This window comes from Pteropus vampyrus, unplaced genomic scaffold, assembly GCF_000151845.1.
Source record: "Pteropus vampyrus isolate Shadow unplaced genomic scaffold, Pvam_2.0 Scaffold168, whole genome shotgun sequence".
In the NCBI taxonomy this organism is placed as follows: Eukaryota; Metazoa; Chordata; class Mammalia; order Chiroptera; family Pteropodidae; genus Pteropus; species Pteropus vampyrus.
Window position 1 is genome coordinate 1,117,664 of NW_011888949.1, and position 16,588 is coordinate 1,134,251.

At 50.0% G+C, this 16,588-nt stretch overlaps 1 protein-coding gene across 8 annotated transcripts in view; it reads left to right on the forward strand.

Moving 5' to 3' along the window:
- Positions 1-1,855: 1,855 nt before the first annotated feature.
- Positions 1,856-16,588, forward strand: part of RNF32 (ring finger protein 32) — a 23,403-nt gene continuing 8,670 nt past the window's right edge. The window contains exons 1-8 of one of the 8 annotated variants that reach the window (XM_023536727.1): positions 1,947-1,964; positions 3,307-3,677; positions 3,925-4,014; positions 4,553-4,826; positions 8,037-8,179; positions 9,333-9,365; positions 9,912-10,036; positions 10,251-10,359. In XM_023536727.1, coding sequence (XP_023392495.1) covers positions 4,000-4,014; positions 4,553-4,826; positions 8,037-8,179; positions 9,333-9,365; positions 9,912-10,036; positions 10,251-10,359 — 699 coding nt within the window. In that variant the 5' untranslated portion in view covers positions 1,947-1,964; positions 3,307-3,677; positions 3,925-3,999. Of the gene's footprint in view, positions 1,917-1,944; positions 1,965-2,053; positions 2,273-2,417; positions 3,767-3,924; positions 4,015-4,552; positions 4,827-8,036; positions 8,180-9,332; positions 9,366-9,911; positions 10,037-10,250; positions 10,360-16,588 lie in introns of those variants that run through there. The other 7 variants (XM_011370389.2, XM_023536729.1, XM_023536724.1 and 4 more) reach the window with 7 other exon arrangements.

A 16,588-nucleotide genomic window follows, 5' to 3' on the forward strand; every position in this document is an offset into this window, starting at 1 on the left:
CGCTCACGATAGAGCGTGCAGGACACAGCGCACCGTGACCTTGAGGAGGACCCGGAATGCGCGCCACACAGCGGTGTCTCAGCGTCAGCCACGTCCACTGTGCTCCCGTCCAGAATCACAAATACTTACAAGGCTAACTTTTCAGGCAAGAGCTTGCAGAAAAATATTCTGTGTAGCTGGCAAGAAAGACCAATTTCTTTGGGGTATAAAACGCGCAGGTAGTGAAACCGTTGTAAATTTGAAAACGACTTGGATGGAGAGAAGATAGTTATAACTGGGAATTTTTCTTAGAGCTTCACGATGTTCCAGAAAAATACCTTAAAATAGATATAACGAATAGCAGGCACTGCACCAAGCAGTTCGCAGACACGAGGTTTGAATCTCGCCACAGTCCCAAGGTGGTGACAATATATCTAGGTATCATTTGAATTCTTCTCGTTACCAGTACCAAAGAACCCGACGCGAACTGGCATTCGCGCGGGCAGTGGCCAGCACAGTAGGGAGCTTCAGACTCAACCCGGGGCTTGGCTCTGCCGGCCTCGGCCGTGTCCCAGGTAACCCTCCCTCCGGGACGCGCGGGATGCCCCCACAGCTTCAGGCTCCCTCTCGCCTGATGATAAGACAGCTGGCACCGCCGTGGTCCCGCATCTCTTCTCGTTTCTGCATTGAGAATTAAAGGAGGGTCCAGCAGCTCCCACACATGTACTGAGCCCATCTAATTGGTCTACCTGGGTCATCTGCCCATCCCAGTTAAGTCGCCGTGGCCAGGGCACTGGGATTTTCTGACTAGCTTAGGCTGGTCCTATGTTTCACCCCATGTCTGCAGAACCCGCAGGGCTATCGCTGGAGAAGGGCTAATGGATGTTAAGGGGAGAAGTAACGGATGTCCTCCTTAGAAGGAACCCACAGTTTAGGGAAACAGAGTAACCCGCCAATATTCAGACACACAGGATGTAGGTCTGGGTTTAACGTGAGTCTACCTCCTGAACCCGAGTGTCCCCGCTCTCACCTCTATGCTGCACCGCCCCTCCGCCAGAGAATAAAACCCCGAAGCCGAGGAGACCCACAGAAGACACAGAGACCCATTCCGAACTTCTAGAGACGAAAGCACAGCTGAGGCGGAAAACACTGCAAAAGAAAAGATTTAGCAAACTCGAGACCTAGCAATAGGAATGATCCAAAATGAGAGGGGGAAAAAGGCATTTAAAAATGAACAGAGCATCAGGAAGCCTGACTTCCGGTGGGACTACGTCCTGACAAACCAGAGCATCCTACATTGGACACAGAAGTGGAAAATGCATCGAACACTACAGCGTAGCGTACGGCGGTGCACCCTGGGGACCCGGTCCCCGGGTCCCTGCCGCTGTCCAGCATTACGGGGTACCCGCCTGGGGGGGAGTTCAAAATTCAAAATTCGAAGTGTTTCTACCGCACGCGTATGGCCTTCGCACCACCGTCAAGTTGACCGGCCGCGTCAGAAACGTCTGGATACGTGCACAGCACATGTATACAGAAGTCATGTAAATGTAACCCGAGTCCAGAGCAGAGAAGGATTGGGATAAGAGGCAGAAAAGATATTTGAGTAAATATGGCCGAAGTTTTGCCAAACGTGCTGAAAACTACACATCCAAGAAGCCAGTCAGCCCAGCACGAGGCTCAAGAAGAAAAGCGCGTGGCCCCTACGACACCCGGCTCCGGGGCGCAGGACGCGTCTGGCGCTCGGGGTGCTCCGCCCGGGCGCGCGAGCATGCGTGGTGCGGCAGTGAGCCCCGCGGGGCTGGCGACAGGCGGAGGCAGGAAGGGGACCGTGCGCGGGGCAGGATCCGGCCGTTGAGCATGCGCGCTGGGGGGGCGGGGACGACCGGTGGTTGCTAGGCAACGGCGAGGCGCAGAGGCTGCGCGGAAGGCCGCGGTGGGTATGCGGAGGGCGGGCTCGCTTGCCTGTGCGGATGCCACCGAGTCGGGTTAGGGAGAAGGGTCGGGGAGGGGACAGTTCCCCAGCAGAGTTAAAAGGAAGGGCGCAGAAGCAGAGCTGGGTTAGGGGGGACTGGGGTTGGGGGTAGGGGGGCTGCGGAGTGCCCCTTGGTGACGACCCAGGATACCCTGGAGGATGGCGGGTAGTCTTCCCGGAGAGCAGCCCTCAGGGTGCTCGGTCTCCGGGACAGCCTTGGGCGACCGTGCCTTGGGAGGGCCTCAAAACATTACCAATCTAAAATCGATAATTCCCCAAACCAAACGCTACCAATTTCTTAAAAGGGAACCAAGTCCAGAGGTATGCTTGAAGTTTTCAGAGGATTTTAACCTTGTAATTCTACATCTGTCTGTGTGCTTCTGGCCACCCCAGGTGGAGTCGCATGAAAATGCGCAAACGAGGATTTCATAAGTTACCAGGCATGAGACAGTGTGTCAAATTGTATTTTTAAATTGTATGTTTGTATCTCTTGTGTGCCTGTTTTTAATTAGCATGTTTATTAATTAGCTTAAGGTCACTGAGACAGATTGGTAACTAATTACTTTGACACCAGAAGGTTCTTTTTTACCAAGCCCCACCTCTTTTATCTAGGGGTAAATACTGGAGTTTTCAAAAAGAATATTCCTATTGATTTTAGTTCTTAATACTGGACAAGGATTAAGTTTCTGACCCTATCGCTGCCACCAACTGGTTATGTAACCTTGAGAGTCACCTAATCTCTGGACATGTTTTCTCATTTATAAAATGGAGTTGGACTAAATATTTGAAGTTTCCAACTCTGAAATTTAATGCTACTGTAGGATTTACAAGGGACACCGTTTTTCAAAGCTCTGACCTTGTTTTTAAATCACAGTGGCTTACAGTGTAGACAAGAGAAAAAACTGTAGACGGCAGACAGCCAGCTATGGTCATCAGACGACTTTTAGTGTGATGGCAACTGTATTCTGCCGGGTTCCAGGCGTTTTAAAAGAAGTAGGGGAAATTCTGGCAGTGGTCTTTCAGCCCTTTAAATACCTTCTACCTGGCCTGTCACGATGAAATGCTGGACAGAAACTTGTCATGCACCGCTCGATGCCAGAATTGACAGGGAACAAGGCTGCGGCCACCGCTGTCATCTGTCATCTTGGCAGCTGCTGAGCCCTGGCGACCTCGGAGTTGTCTCCACTTTCCTCGCTCTACACTCGCTCCGCAGAGGGTTCACCTGTCAGACTAATTTAACAGAGGTGTCGATCCTTAGACACTTATTTCGGATTAATTCCTGTCTAGTTTGACACTTAGGCCCGCAGCGCTATTTCCTAGATTACTTCAATAACTCCTGTTTCTCCCCTTTCCAGTATATTCTGGACCTTATGTTCATAAAACATACCCTTGTGTAAAAACTGAAAGGGCCGATTCCAAACTCTTCCACCAGCTTCGAAGGGAAATAGAGCCAGAATAACCATTTACGGAGCATCTTCCGTGCGCAAAGGGCCCACGTGAGATCCTTCTCGCCCAGCCTGGTCCTGCGCACCGTGTGTGCTTATACCTGCTTCAACGAGGGGAAACTGAGGCTCAGATATGTCGAGTCCCCTGCCCAGCAACCGGGCAGAGCAAGCCCGGAACCCGAGATCGTTCCCCATGTTCACACGTCTGCATCGTGGGGACTGAAGTCCCCAGCACCCCGCTTCCATTCCGGTGCACCCACTGTCCCCTTTCTCCCTAAGCGGTGGGCACGTGCTGAGTTCCCGAGTCCCTCTGTGGCTGTTGAACCCGTAGTGTCGCAGGTTCCTTGTCCTCTGTCCTTCGGGCCCCCGTGTGAGTGTCACCTCTCGAGGCCGTATTCCGCTTCCCAAGCCCTGGTCTCTGGCCCGAGGGGTGCGCGCGTCCGTGTCACTCCATCCTGTCCAGCGGTGGGTCATTCTCATGTTCACGTGCCCGCCAGCTCTGACGTCACGTTGACTATGTTTCCACAGTAGAAGAATTAAAGGAATGTAATATGACGATGACATAATTCGATATAACCCAGCAACAACTTTTCCTGCTTCAGCATGTTAAAAAATAAGGTACGCAACTCTTTTTAAAAATATATGCATTGTTTAACTCGTGAATATCTATTTAACTCGGCTGTTATTTGAGTGTAAAAAATAATCTGCAAACCTTGCTCGAAGGAGGATCTATCAGCTGTAGTATTTACTACAAGCATCTCTTAGCTGCAAGGCAGTTTTTTTCTATATGTTTTCACCAAAAAAAGCATCTCCTTAAATGCAAGATTCTCTTTAATATAACAAGCCAGACTTGCTCGGAGTCTAATTTAATTCTAGCGAAACAGAATGTGTTCAGGCCTGCACAGTGTTTAGAGGCCATAATGAATTTATTTGTATTATAATTAAGGACTCGGTAATTAAATGGAAAGCTATTACTCTGTCGTTAGCACAAATGGTGAGGCCGAGCTTGCTCTGACTGGGGTAGCGATGGGCCGAGCACCGTTTACCATTCAGTCTGGTGCAGTAGGTTTTCAGGGTCGAGTCCCAGACCCTCCGTTTTCTTCTAAATGATACATTCCATAACGGTCTGTATATGTGGCTCTTTCCTACTTTTTAGGGTCATTCATCCAAACAAGGTAAATTAGATAAATTAGCGGTCACTGCGGTTGCTTTACAAGATCACATTTTACACGATCTCCAACTTCGAAATCTTTCAGTAGCAGATCATTCTAAGACAAATGTACCAAAAAGAGAGGACAGATCCAAATCTCTAAAAAGAAATACGAAAGCAGTGATAGATACGGGACTTCACAAAACGACACCGGGCCCAAAAGTGGAAGATCCGGAAAAAGAATACGTTCTTGACCCAAAACCGCCTCCATTAACTTTAGGTAAGCCGATCTCGCCATGTTTTGGCTTATTAGAGCTAAAGAATTTTAATTGAGATTAATAGTATGATTTTTTTTCTGGTACAGAAATAATCTATTTTAATTTAGAATCTTACAAAAAGGTACGTATGTACTGAAGCTTAGAAATGATGATGGGGACAATCGGAACAAGAAGATAAAAATTGTAATGATAAGTAAAATCAGTAAAAACAGTCGGATAAAGTAAATATCCGTGCATCTGCACTAACAGAAATAACTGAATAAATAAAGGGAAAGAAAAGCTCTTTCTTACAGCAGGATGACAACTAACAGATATAGGAGACGGACTAGAAATGAAAATCACTGGCAGACAGCACAGCAGCGACGCCCACCAGTGACTCTGGAACCGGCGGGGAAATCCCGTGGGGACACAATGGCACCGTGTCTCCCCACAGCTACGAAGTCATTGCCGGGGAGCAATGACAGCTTTACCAGGGTGACGCTGGGCACAGAGCGCCTTGACCAGGTGACCAAAGTGCCCGTCCCTGATCGTGACACACGCCAACGTCACGTGCCTCCAGGCCTGCTCGGAGAAAGGCACAGCCTCCCCCCGCGGTGTTCTTGCCCGGACGCAGGCTGAATTTGATCGTGAGGAAAGAACAGACAAACCCAAACCGAAGGATATGTACGCAGCTCCTGGCCAGCGCTCTTCAAAAGCGTCAGGTTAAGAAAAGCAAATAAAGATGGAGGAACAGTCCCAGAGCGCAGGAGACGAAAGGGACGTGGCCACTGAACGCGGTGTATAATCTCAGTCAGAAAAAAGGGCCCCGAGTGAGACTTTGACCGAGGTTCTAGGGTCGTGTAGGTGGGGACACTGGCTGAAAGGCGCCTGAGGATTCTTCACTCTGTTTGTACAGCCTTTTGCAGGTCCTGAAATTATTTTAAACGGAAAATTAGAGAAGACTGTAAAATGACGCTGGGTGTGGAAAATAGGCATGTCCGGGGGTACTGTGTCCTAGCGCAGGTGTGAGGGACAGAGGCACCGCGTGGCGGGGGAGGCTGCTGCTCACAGGCTGGTGGCTTCCCAGCTCAAGGCCAGGCGGGGGCTTGGGGGCAACGTCACCTAACGCTCCAGTGGCGTCTTCTGCCATGCGTGTGTAGTTGGAGAGATCAGGGGGCCTCTGCGTGGTCAGCTTAGCAGGAGAGATCTAAATTAGGCATCAGGAAGAATTTCCCAATTTGGAAAATAAATAGGGTTATAAAAGAGAATAAATCAGTCATTCTTTTAGGAGCTCTTAAATTGTTTTTAATTATCATGCATATTGGTTACTATGAGGTTGGACCATATGCTCTTAATTATTATCTATACGTAACATTGATGTCCCCTCCCCGTCTGTCGCCGTCACTTAATTTTATGTTATTTTCTATTGAATAACGTCTTCATTCCGATCGCTGTTCCATCCATCAGGTTTCTCTTTATCGTTCATGCTTGGGGGCGGGGGGGACTAAGAGACCCTCACCCTCTCGGAGATCACAGAGACGCCCCCACTTCCCCGCTATTCACCTTCATTTGGCGCCTTCGCGGTGAGCCCTCCATGTTCTGCATATGGCGCCGGGAACGTCGCCTGGTACAAAAGATGACCCTGGGCTCTTCCCTCCAACCCAGACCCGCCCTTTGCCACCTCCGCCCTTGCCGGGTTTCCCACGTTTGTTCACATGGGAGATGGCGCGCGTGATTTCTGGGCTTCAGTTTCTAGGTCCCTATCTCGCTGTTTTAATTCAGTCTTGCGATGCGCCTTAACCGATAGGAAAAGACCCGACATGTGCCGTCGAAGATCTCCTTCCGGAGCATGTTCTCCCGCCCCATTAAACACAGGGGTGCTCTTTGGAGCAGGTCCTTCTAGACCGGCGCGTCACCCTGCTCCCGCCGGACGCGCCGCTCTGTCCCCAGCAGCACCGCGCCTGAGGCCCTGGCCGGTGGGGCCCCTCAGCCTGCTGTGGGGAGGGGGCCCGGCGCTGGCTTCCTGAGAAAGGGAGGACGTGCCTGTCCCGCCCTCGCGTCCGATGGGCAGCCAAGGGGTCCGGACGCGGGAACCGCCTCTGGCGCCTGCGCCCCCCGCACGAGGCCCCGCACTCTGCACCCAGATGCCGCATCTCCTCCGAGCCCCGCCTCGGTGTCTCCGCCCGCCCTCCAGAAGCTTCTCGCATCTGCTCTGCCTGCAGCTCTGAGCGTCCACGGCGATGGCACCGGCGCGGGTCCTCCGTCTGGCCCTGCGGGGCCCGCACACTCGAAACCGTCCTCTGCTGGGAAATGTTTGCACTGTTTACAATGTTTCCTCTCGGTTTTCTGCTTTCCTCCGGAAAGGCCGGCACTTCAGACGTCGGCCCTGTTAGACTGACCCCTTCGTTGTCTTATTTCGTCTCCTGCTTCAGCTTATTTGTCCGCCCTCTGGGAGGTGACCTTGACCTCGTCCCCAGCCCGCACTTGACTTTCACGTTCCACCCATCAAAGCTTGTTTCCAGGAGCTCTTCCTTGCGCCCTGAGCGCTCCCGCTCCAGACGCCACACTTCCCTGTCCACCCCTGAAGACAGCCGTGGAAGTCACCCTCCCCTGAGGGGGGGACACAGTGCTCCTGTCCCCGCGGGTGCTTTTCGAGTGCACATTCCTACTGAAACACACGCTCCGTGCTCCGGCCGCCGCGGACGGGTGGCGCGCACGCAGATGCCGTGGAAGGGACAGATTTATCCTGACAGCAATTATACACCGTAAGCGTTCTTTAGCAAAGGAAGAACTCGGTGGACACTCATTCCATAAAGTCCCGTGGTGGCAGAAAGCCGCGGCCTGGGAGAAGGCGATGCTGGGGCGGAAGGGTACACCAGGTGAGAGGCGAGGAGGCCGCAGGTGACAGGTGAGGAGGCCGCAGGTGACAGGTGAGGAGCCCCTGTAGCCGGCGCACGTGGAACTCAGCATTCACTTTTCCTTCTACGAAACTGGACCGCAGCCCTGCCTGCGGAAGGAACGGATTCGGGATGCTTCGTGAACGGGGCATGGAACATGGACGTCAGGGAACCCCATCGCCCCCTCTGTGCCTTGGGAAAGCAGGAGTCCGTCCACGGCAGAATAAAGCACGCGATGTGTTCTGCATTAATGTTTACAAGATGTCATTCAAGTTATATGCGAGTACCGTGTCCTAAAATGTATTTTAACTCGTGTTTTGTGTTGTTTAACTTCAGCGCAGAAGCTGGGCCTGTTTGACCCTCCCCCGTTGCCACTGTCCCCAGACGAGTGGGGAAAAGTGAAACAGAGGTCCATCTCGCAAGGGGACTCCACGCAGCCCTGCCCCATCTGCAAGGAAGAATTTGAACTTCGCCCCCAGGTGTTCAGCGGGGAGATTAGATAAGCAAGCCCGGCGGCCCCTCTCTACCCAGCAGACTCTAAACTGGGGCCTCAGAGTCCAATATTCTCACACGTACACTTTAATACGAGGCATCAAGTACAAAAAAAAGGTCCAAGGCTTTTTTCCAGTTCTTGCTATGTGACCCTCAAGCGCTTACATTTTCTTTTCCACCAATTAAAGTAGTGTGTGATGAGTTAAACGCCCCCATTAAACAGCTCTGTCACGAACCAGATATTTCCGATAGAATAATCTAATCGTGTATATAACCGAATATTACTCGGCCGTAAAAAAGAATGAAACCTTCCCATTGTGACAACACGGATGGACCTAGAGCATGTTTAAAGTGGTCACTTTAAGAAACAGGAAGTTTTCCCCAGATCAGGCGGCCTGGGTGTCTGGGATCAGCCTCACCCAGGGGTGTCAGAGGAGAGCCTCTGCCCACGGAGAAGCTTAGGGAGAGGGGGGTGGACAGAAGCTGGCTCCCCTCCGCCCTCCCTCCCAGAAGAACCAATTGCCTTTTTCTGTATTCAGTCTAAGCTTCCAGGTCTTTTTATCACACCCCAGAATATCACTGTTTGGTGGGGAATTTGGATCACAGAAAGGGGAAAGTCCCACATTTAAAAAAGAAAACGCAATTCATATGTCTCTAGAATTTATTGCTATTTAACTTTCAGTGTCAGAATTCTATCTCAAAAAGCTGTGGTTCTTTAAAATTTCAATGTAGTTGAACAAAGCCTTGAAAAAGGAATTGCCTTTCCCCCTCTGCTCCCCGCTTCCAGCCTGCGCCCTCTCTTAGGGTCTGCCCAGGAAACACGTCTACTTCGTAATTGTTTCGCTCTTAAACACACACACATTTTAATGGCTTAATAGCAAACTTCATGTGTGTGTTTGATGTTTCGGATTGTGGTTAACTTAGTTTTTCTTGTTGAGATTATATACCTGTGCCGTGCTAAACTTGGACACTAAATATTATAAATATCAAGGTTATTAATTTGCTTTTTTAATTTTTCAAAGAAACAACACAGCTTACCTTTTAAGCATTCAACATTTTTCTTTTAATTAATGTGTTTATGCTGCTTCTCTTTTCAACTAATTTAAACTTCAAACATTTTGTTTGTCTTCCCATGAACAGGTGCTGCTTTCATGCTCCCACGTGTTTCACAGAGTGAGTCAATCCGGCTTCCCTCGCATCAGAGTGTGCGACTGTCATTCTGCAGCTTAGGGGACGCAGCCGAGTCCCGCTCACTAGGTCCCTAAAAAGGTCGCTTGTTTTATCCATAATCACCATTTACGGTTAGAAATATGACTTTGGGCTACAATACATTCAGCCTGTTTTGGAAACGGTGAATTTTACGTGACAGAAGAACCACAAATGCTTGTGACGGACCGCTGTTAGTGACGCACATAAGATTGAGTGACAGGCCGCATCCTACGATCTGACCGCGCGGCGGCCTTGTCCACGGGGGTCATCAGCCATGACACGAGGGGTTTCCGGCCCTTTTTGATGTGTTGCGTTATGTCCCGGTAAAACATCACTTTGGGAACAAGTTTCACGAGGATGGTGTCAACACCTGATGAAACTTCTTCACAATCTTAATTGGACTAAGTCTCATAATTAAGAGAGAAAAAGAACACTGTAATTACATCAGAAGTAAAAATGTTGTTTATAAGTAATTACTCGTAAGATTGTAAATGAAATGTTTCTCTTCAGGCATGCCTTCAGGCTTTCGAGAAGTTCACGAATAAGAAAACCTGTCCCCTGTGCAGAAGGAACCAGTATCAAACCAGAGTGATCCACGACGGGGCGCGGCTGTTCAAAGCGAAGTGCGCCACCAGGTCCGAAGGGCCCCGCCCGGCCCCGCCCCCGCCCCCGCCCCGGCCTTGGCCCCGCCCCCGGGACGCTCCCCTGCGCCCTGGGACGCCTGGGGGTCAACCCTGTGCTGACGGCGGGGACTTGGCCCTCTCCTCGGCCATCGGCCATCGTCCCCGTGGTCTGCCGTGCCTGTGCCCGCCGCCCTGACCGAGTCACTCTCCAACGCCCGCATTCTAGGATCCAAGCCTGCTGGAGGGGACACGTGGTGAGAAAGTGGTACCGAGACCTGAGGAGGACGCTGCCTCCCACGGACGCCAAGCTGAGGAGAAAATTCTTTGAAGAGAAGGTGGGTGCAGACCCTTGAGTTCTCCGCTAGTGTCCCCGTGCCAGCGAGGGGCCCGCGGTCGGGCGGGCGGCCCAGGTGGCGCCAGCGACACGCGCCTCACTGCGGGCTTCTCCGGGGGCGGAGATGCCGCTAAACGAAGCTCCTGGGCAGCTTTAACCCGCTTCCCAGCCCGCGGGGTCAATAAATAAACACTTCCAGGCTCTGTCCAGTGAAGGCTCGAAATCCAGGAAATCCGAAGGAGGTTAAATTCACGGCAGCTCTTATTTAGCCACTTTGTGACCATCGCTTAGATAAACTGATCCCTGCAGGGGAGAGACTAGAAACAGACTTCGGTTTCCACGTCCCGAAGCGCAGGCGGAGATGCGGGCGAACTCGATGAAGACAAAGCCCCGCCGCGGGGCCGCACCGCGCGTGCGTTTTAGACCTGAACAACTTCAGTTTCCACCCTCGCTTCAGCCATGTTCTAGCTTTTATTTTTACCTTTTTGAGGGCTTAACTGCTTTCCGTTGCTGTCCCGTACGCACAGAGGACAGGCATGGGGGAGAGGAAGGAGCCAGCTAAGGCCACCGCCACTGGCTCTGTGGCTTCAGGCAAATAGCGGCCGGTCCTCGCCTCGGTGTCCTCATCGGTGACACGAAGGAATGACCTCCGCCTTGCAGAAATGTCCCAAGCATTAGAGTCGCACTTATGAAGGCCAAACACACCGCGGGCGCTCGGAAGTGCTACGGTATTGTCCCCGTCCGTCCGCCTTTACGCTGACCGCTCAGGGGGAGTGGCCGTCTGTATTTTTATCTCAGCGCCATGCGAGCGCCGGGCGTCCTGAACGGATGTTGGCCTCGGGCCCCGGGGGGACATGCCTCACAGTCGTTTCCTGGCACCGTCGTTTGCGGACGTCCCCCACACGCTTGTTCGGAGCTCGCCGGCTCCTGTCCCGCCTGCGCTCACCTGGAAGGACAAGCGGCACGAAGGTGCCCGAGGGTGGCGCATGCGCGGCCCCACCAGTCCGGCGCTCTGGGGAGACCCTGACGCATGCGCCACGGGCCTCGTGGTGTCCTGCGGTGCAGACCTCTGCGCCCTCGCGCCATCCTGTTACGTCCCTAGGTGAGGGTGACTTCCTTAAAGTGCCCAGAGCGCACAGCGATCCCGGAGGGACGTGGCCGTGGGCCCGACTCTAAAGCGGGGCGATCACAGGGCTCTTCCCGCGTCCCCGCCGGCCACTCCCCTCACTGCGCCAAGCAACTGGCTACCAGTGTGTGCAGGAGAGAATCAGCAATTACCAAGGCCAGGGTAGATATGCGTGTGGTGATAACAAAAAGAGCTCTAGCAGAGGTCAGAGGTGAAGAAAAGGCGACGGGAGAGGGGAAGGGGGGAGGAAAGGGGAGTTCGTGGGACTAAACGTAACGGTAATGACGACAAACGCGAGGGAGATAAAGTCTCCTATGAAAGAGTCCCGGAACTACGTTGAAAAACTCAGCTGACAGCTGCTCGCAAGGGACACGTTTGAACCAAATGAAACAAAAAATTCTCTGTAAAGGCATGCTCAAAAAAAAATGAGGCAAATGCAAAAAATGACGTAAAATAGAAAATCACTAAACGAATTTTCAAGTGTATTTAGAAATTCAGCATCCAAGCGACACACACTCTGGCGTCGGCGAACACGAGAACCTTGGCATTCTGTGCTGTAGAGCTAAAGCTGTGCCTACAGGACAATGTCAAGTCCATTTGGTACGGAAGACGGAAAATCATGAACCCGCCACTCTAATCAGAAAGCTACATAAACGACGGTAAAAAAAAAAAAAAAAAAATGTTTTAAAGCAGGAAGTAGAAAGTAGAAAGGTAAAAGAGGTAATTTATTAGGAAAGAAGTACAACTGGCAAATGAAGCCAATAGCTGGTATTTTGAGAAACAGAAACTATAAGATAAAAATATCAGAGTTTAAAAAACAGTAACAGCTGCAAGGTAAAGTTTTATCAAAGATTAAAAAAAAAACAAAAAATAATTAGGTAAAGGAGGATGTAGACACACGCGGTAACCACAAAGCGAAACCCTGCTGCGGATCCGCGAGGAGGAGGGAGCAAAGCGTGCCACTGCGGGACACCATCGATTCGCAAAGGGTCAGGCGACGGCGAACCGGAAAGAGGGCCTCGGCCTTCGCCGGTCAATGATCACTCTGAACGTAAACGGATTAGTCTCTTCCATCAAAAGGCATAGGATGGCTGGATGGATTAGAGGAAAAAAAGAAAAGAAAAAGCAAGATCCAACGACAGGCCACCTCCAGGAGGCTCGCTTTCGCTTTGAGGATGCACGCATGCGCCAAGTGAAGGCGGGGGCGGATAACCCCTACGAGTGGAAACCGAAGGAGGGCGGAGACCCCTCTCCTTCCCGAGACAAAACGGACTAACTCAGAAGCTGAGACGAGAGACAGAGAAGGGCGTTATGTAATGCTCGCCAGGAGGATGTAACATAAATTCATTCAAAATGGACTAAAGACTTAAGACCTGAAAACACAAAACTCCCAGAAGAAAACAGGGGAAAATCTCTTTGACGCTGGTCTTAGCAACGATTTTTTCGATATGATACCAAAAGCACAAGCAACAAAAGCAGAAATAAATACATCGGACTATATCACACTAAAAACTTCGAGAGCAATCGACGAAGTGAAAAGGCAGCCTGCAGCATGGGAGAAAATATTCGTAAACCACATGCCTGATAAGGGGTTCACATCTAAACTATATGAGCAAGTCATATGACTTAATAACCAAAAACAGAAAACATCTCATTTAAAAACGGGCAGAGGATCCGAATAGACATTTTACCAAAGACATAAACATGGCCAATAGGTACATGCAAAGGGGCTCACCATCTCTAATCATCAGGGAAATGCAAATCAGAACCACAATGAGCTATCACCTCACGCCTGTCACAATGCCCATTATCAAAAAGACAAGAAGTAACGAGTGTTGGCAAGGACGTGGGGAAAAGGGAGCCCTCGTGCACCGCTGGGGATGTAAACTGGTGCAGCCACTGTGGAAAATAGCATGGAGGTGCCTCAAGAGATCAAATATAGAGCAACCACCTTTTGATCCAGCAATCCTACGTCTGGGTCCCTATCCAAAGCAAATGAAATCGGCATCTCAGAGAGATGCTCGCACTCCTGCGCTCACTGCAGCGTGATTCGCCGAAGCCGAGACGTGGAAGCAACTGGAGTGTTCCTCCCAGGGCGAAGGGGTAAAGATGTGGTGTGTGTACATAATGAAATATTATTCAGCCACGGGAAAGAAAGAAATGCTACCATTTGTGACAACACGACGGACCCTGAGGGCGTTATGCTAAGTGAAATAAATCAGACGGCGAAAGACACAGACTATATGATATCACTCACACGTGGAATCTAAGAAAGTCAAACTCACGGCAAAAAGAGCAGAACAGTGGTTGCCAGGGACCGAGGGAGGAATCGGGGAGCTGCTGGCAAAAGGCACAAACCTACAACTGGAAGATGAGTAAGTAGCAGGGTCTAATGCAGAGCGTGGCGACCACGGTCAGCGGTACTGTAGTCTACGTGTGTCAAAGCTGCTGAGATAGTAACTCTTAAGTGTTCTCACCACAGCAAAGCAATGGCAGCTGTGTGAGATGACGCACGTGTCACTAACTCTACCGTCCCGACCATTTCGCAACGTTTAAGTGTATCGAATCATCACATTGTACACCTTAAATTTACACAATGTCACGTGTCAATTAAATTCTAGAAGTCGCGGACTAAAGTACTTAAAATAAAAATATAACTCTTGGGCTGGGTTTCTCGTCCTTTTTCCGTCCAGTTTTCCAGAACTGAGCATGTGTACTAAAGTCCAGCTCCGGGAGAATCTGTGTCCACGGGGTTCCTGGTGACTTAACCCGTTTAAAAATAAGTACATTCCAGAGGCAACATGAACAAGGACTTTATCGAGGCTCCTTTGCGTGAGAGACTAGCTTCGTGACATCGTCAGTGACATTCTAGAAACGCCAGGTTTTCCCGTGGAGACCTGCCTTTCGGCCCGAGCTCTGACACCTGCGACTTTTCACGCGCCTGTTCACTCTGTCGCCCTCCCTACAACTTAAATGCGCACAGAACTCGAGAGCAACGAACTATCAGAGATCTATCGGAAGGTTTACAAAGCAAAATGCACGTTGCCAAAAGCACCGGATGTGCCACCCTTACCCACCTGGGGTCACGTGTGCAACCACCAGACACGTTTCTAAGCTGTGTCTCCATTCTGCCCATGGGTGAATGTTAAGTGAATGCAAATTCATTTTGGACTAAAAAAATGAAGTTGCAAATGACCAGGAGAAATAAATCATGAGTACACCCCACGATCGACAGCGCACAAATGTCGGATCGGTGGCCTCCAGCAGCCGACGAAACCCAGACATGGCAACGTATTCCCCTTCCTCTGCCACGGTCCATCTCGATTCCTTGTGCCAATGGTGTCCAGACTTTTGGAGTCTACAGAACTGTCAAAGAGAAACCTGGGGCTTCAACAAAGTCGTTGCCCACTTTTAAAACTTTCTACTTTGCCAAGTAAGAGTTAAAACACCACGTACCATCAGAATCATCTCGTAAAAGAAAGGCTATTTTAACACTAGAAAAGTAGGAAGTAATTGGCCACACACTAAGGATATTTCTTTACACTAAAGGCACTGAGCTTTATAAAATTCCAGTCCACTGGCAGATGGGTGAACACTTCTTCGCTGTACTTGGGAAGAGGTCTAATCAATAGAAAAGGAAGGCAAGAGGGATAATCGGATATTTTTAGGCACAATAAATTAGGAACTGCTCGCGTCCTTTAAAGTTTCAAGATCTCGAGAAGATGGATATGTTTTTAATACTACAGATTAGATTAGCGCAAGCCCTTCTATTTTGATCCATCGATCTATCTTCCTTGTGAAACCACTGGCCTTGCATTTGCTCTCCTGTTATGGAAGGATTAATGAACTCTTTTCTTTCTTTAGTTTTCATGCATCTTTTGGGTGTTAGCTAAGAAAATACAGGGCTCGTTTTTCTACAAACAACAGTGCTTCCATACAGTAATTCTTGCATGCCTTGCTTTAAAATATCGTCGGCACCCTCCTCACAGGAACTGGACCCGAGCGTAGGTTCTAAACCAAACGGCCGGCCAGGCTGTAGTAAGAACCCGGCGGGTCGGAGGCTGGCTTCTGCACCCGAAAGTGTCAGAGAATTAACCTTGAGTCAGCGGTGCTTTGTCAGAGGGGGCGCCGGAGCTGTCGGCGGCGACACACTGGTCCTGTGCACGGTGAGCTCAGATCAAAGCCGCCCGGAGGCGTCCCCGGAGCTGCCACGCTCACGCCTGTCACCAGTGTGTCCAGGAAGGCCAAGCGTTGCCCAGGATGCAGTGGTTGGTCCTTGAATGCCTTTGATCCTTATCTAGAAGTTCTGCTAGCATATGTCATATAATTGAGGCATGGTCTTTTATGGCTGCAATTAAAACTTTTCAAATGCATTATATTATCTCCACCCAAGCCGAAAGTCCTGACCGTTGTTTAAAAAGTTAGCGATTTGTCAGACGCTGTGGTTGACTTTAGGGGCTGCCCGTTCCCACACCCTCCCGCGTGAGATTTCTCTTACTTTTTTCCTTTACATCTCGCCAAACAGCGTAATGGTCTTAGAGTTTGTTTAGTGCTCCGACTTCCTTTATCACATGGAGATGGCAAACATTCTGTTGCTAGCTTGAAGTGGCTCCAAGCAGCGAGACTGGGAGGATATTAAACCAGTAAAAGCTTATCAACTGATTCATTGATATGCTGTAAATTCCAGGCTTTTCATTTTGCTTTTGAGGGTGGCCGAGTCAACACATTAGTAAGCAATTTGCTGACATCCAGATGGATCACTTGGCGAGGCCTCCGGGCAGACAGAGTTCACCTGCCTACCTCTGTGAGTGCGTTTTTGTAATGTTTAGCTGGCATGTTACTTGTAAATGACCAGTAATTGCTTTACATATCAATAACCCGAAGTCTTAATCACTTAATTTATCGAATATCTGAAATATGATGCTTAAAGGAAAAAATACATGAAGACATTCATCCTTACCAAAATTGAAAATTTTTCTGTATTTTGTCTGTTTCTGTAAAATAATATGAACCATTAGTTTAACAACTAGAACTCAATTGCCTTTTCAATTAGTTAAGGGCATCTGCCCCACGTAGCAGCGAGGGCGTAAATAAAGGCAGAAAG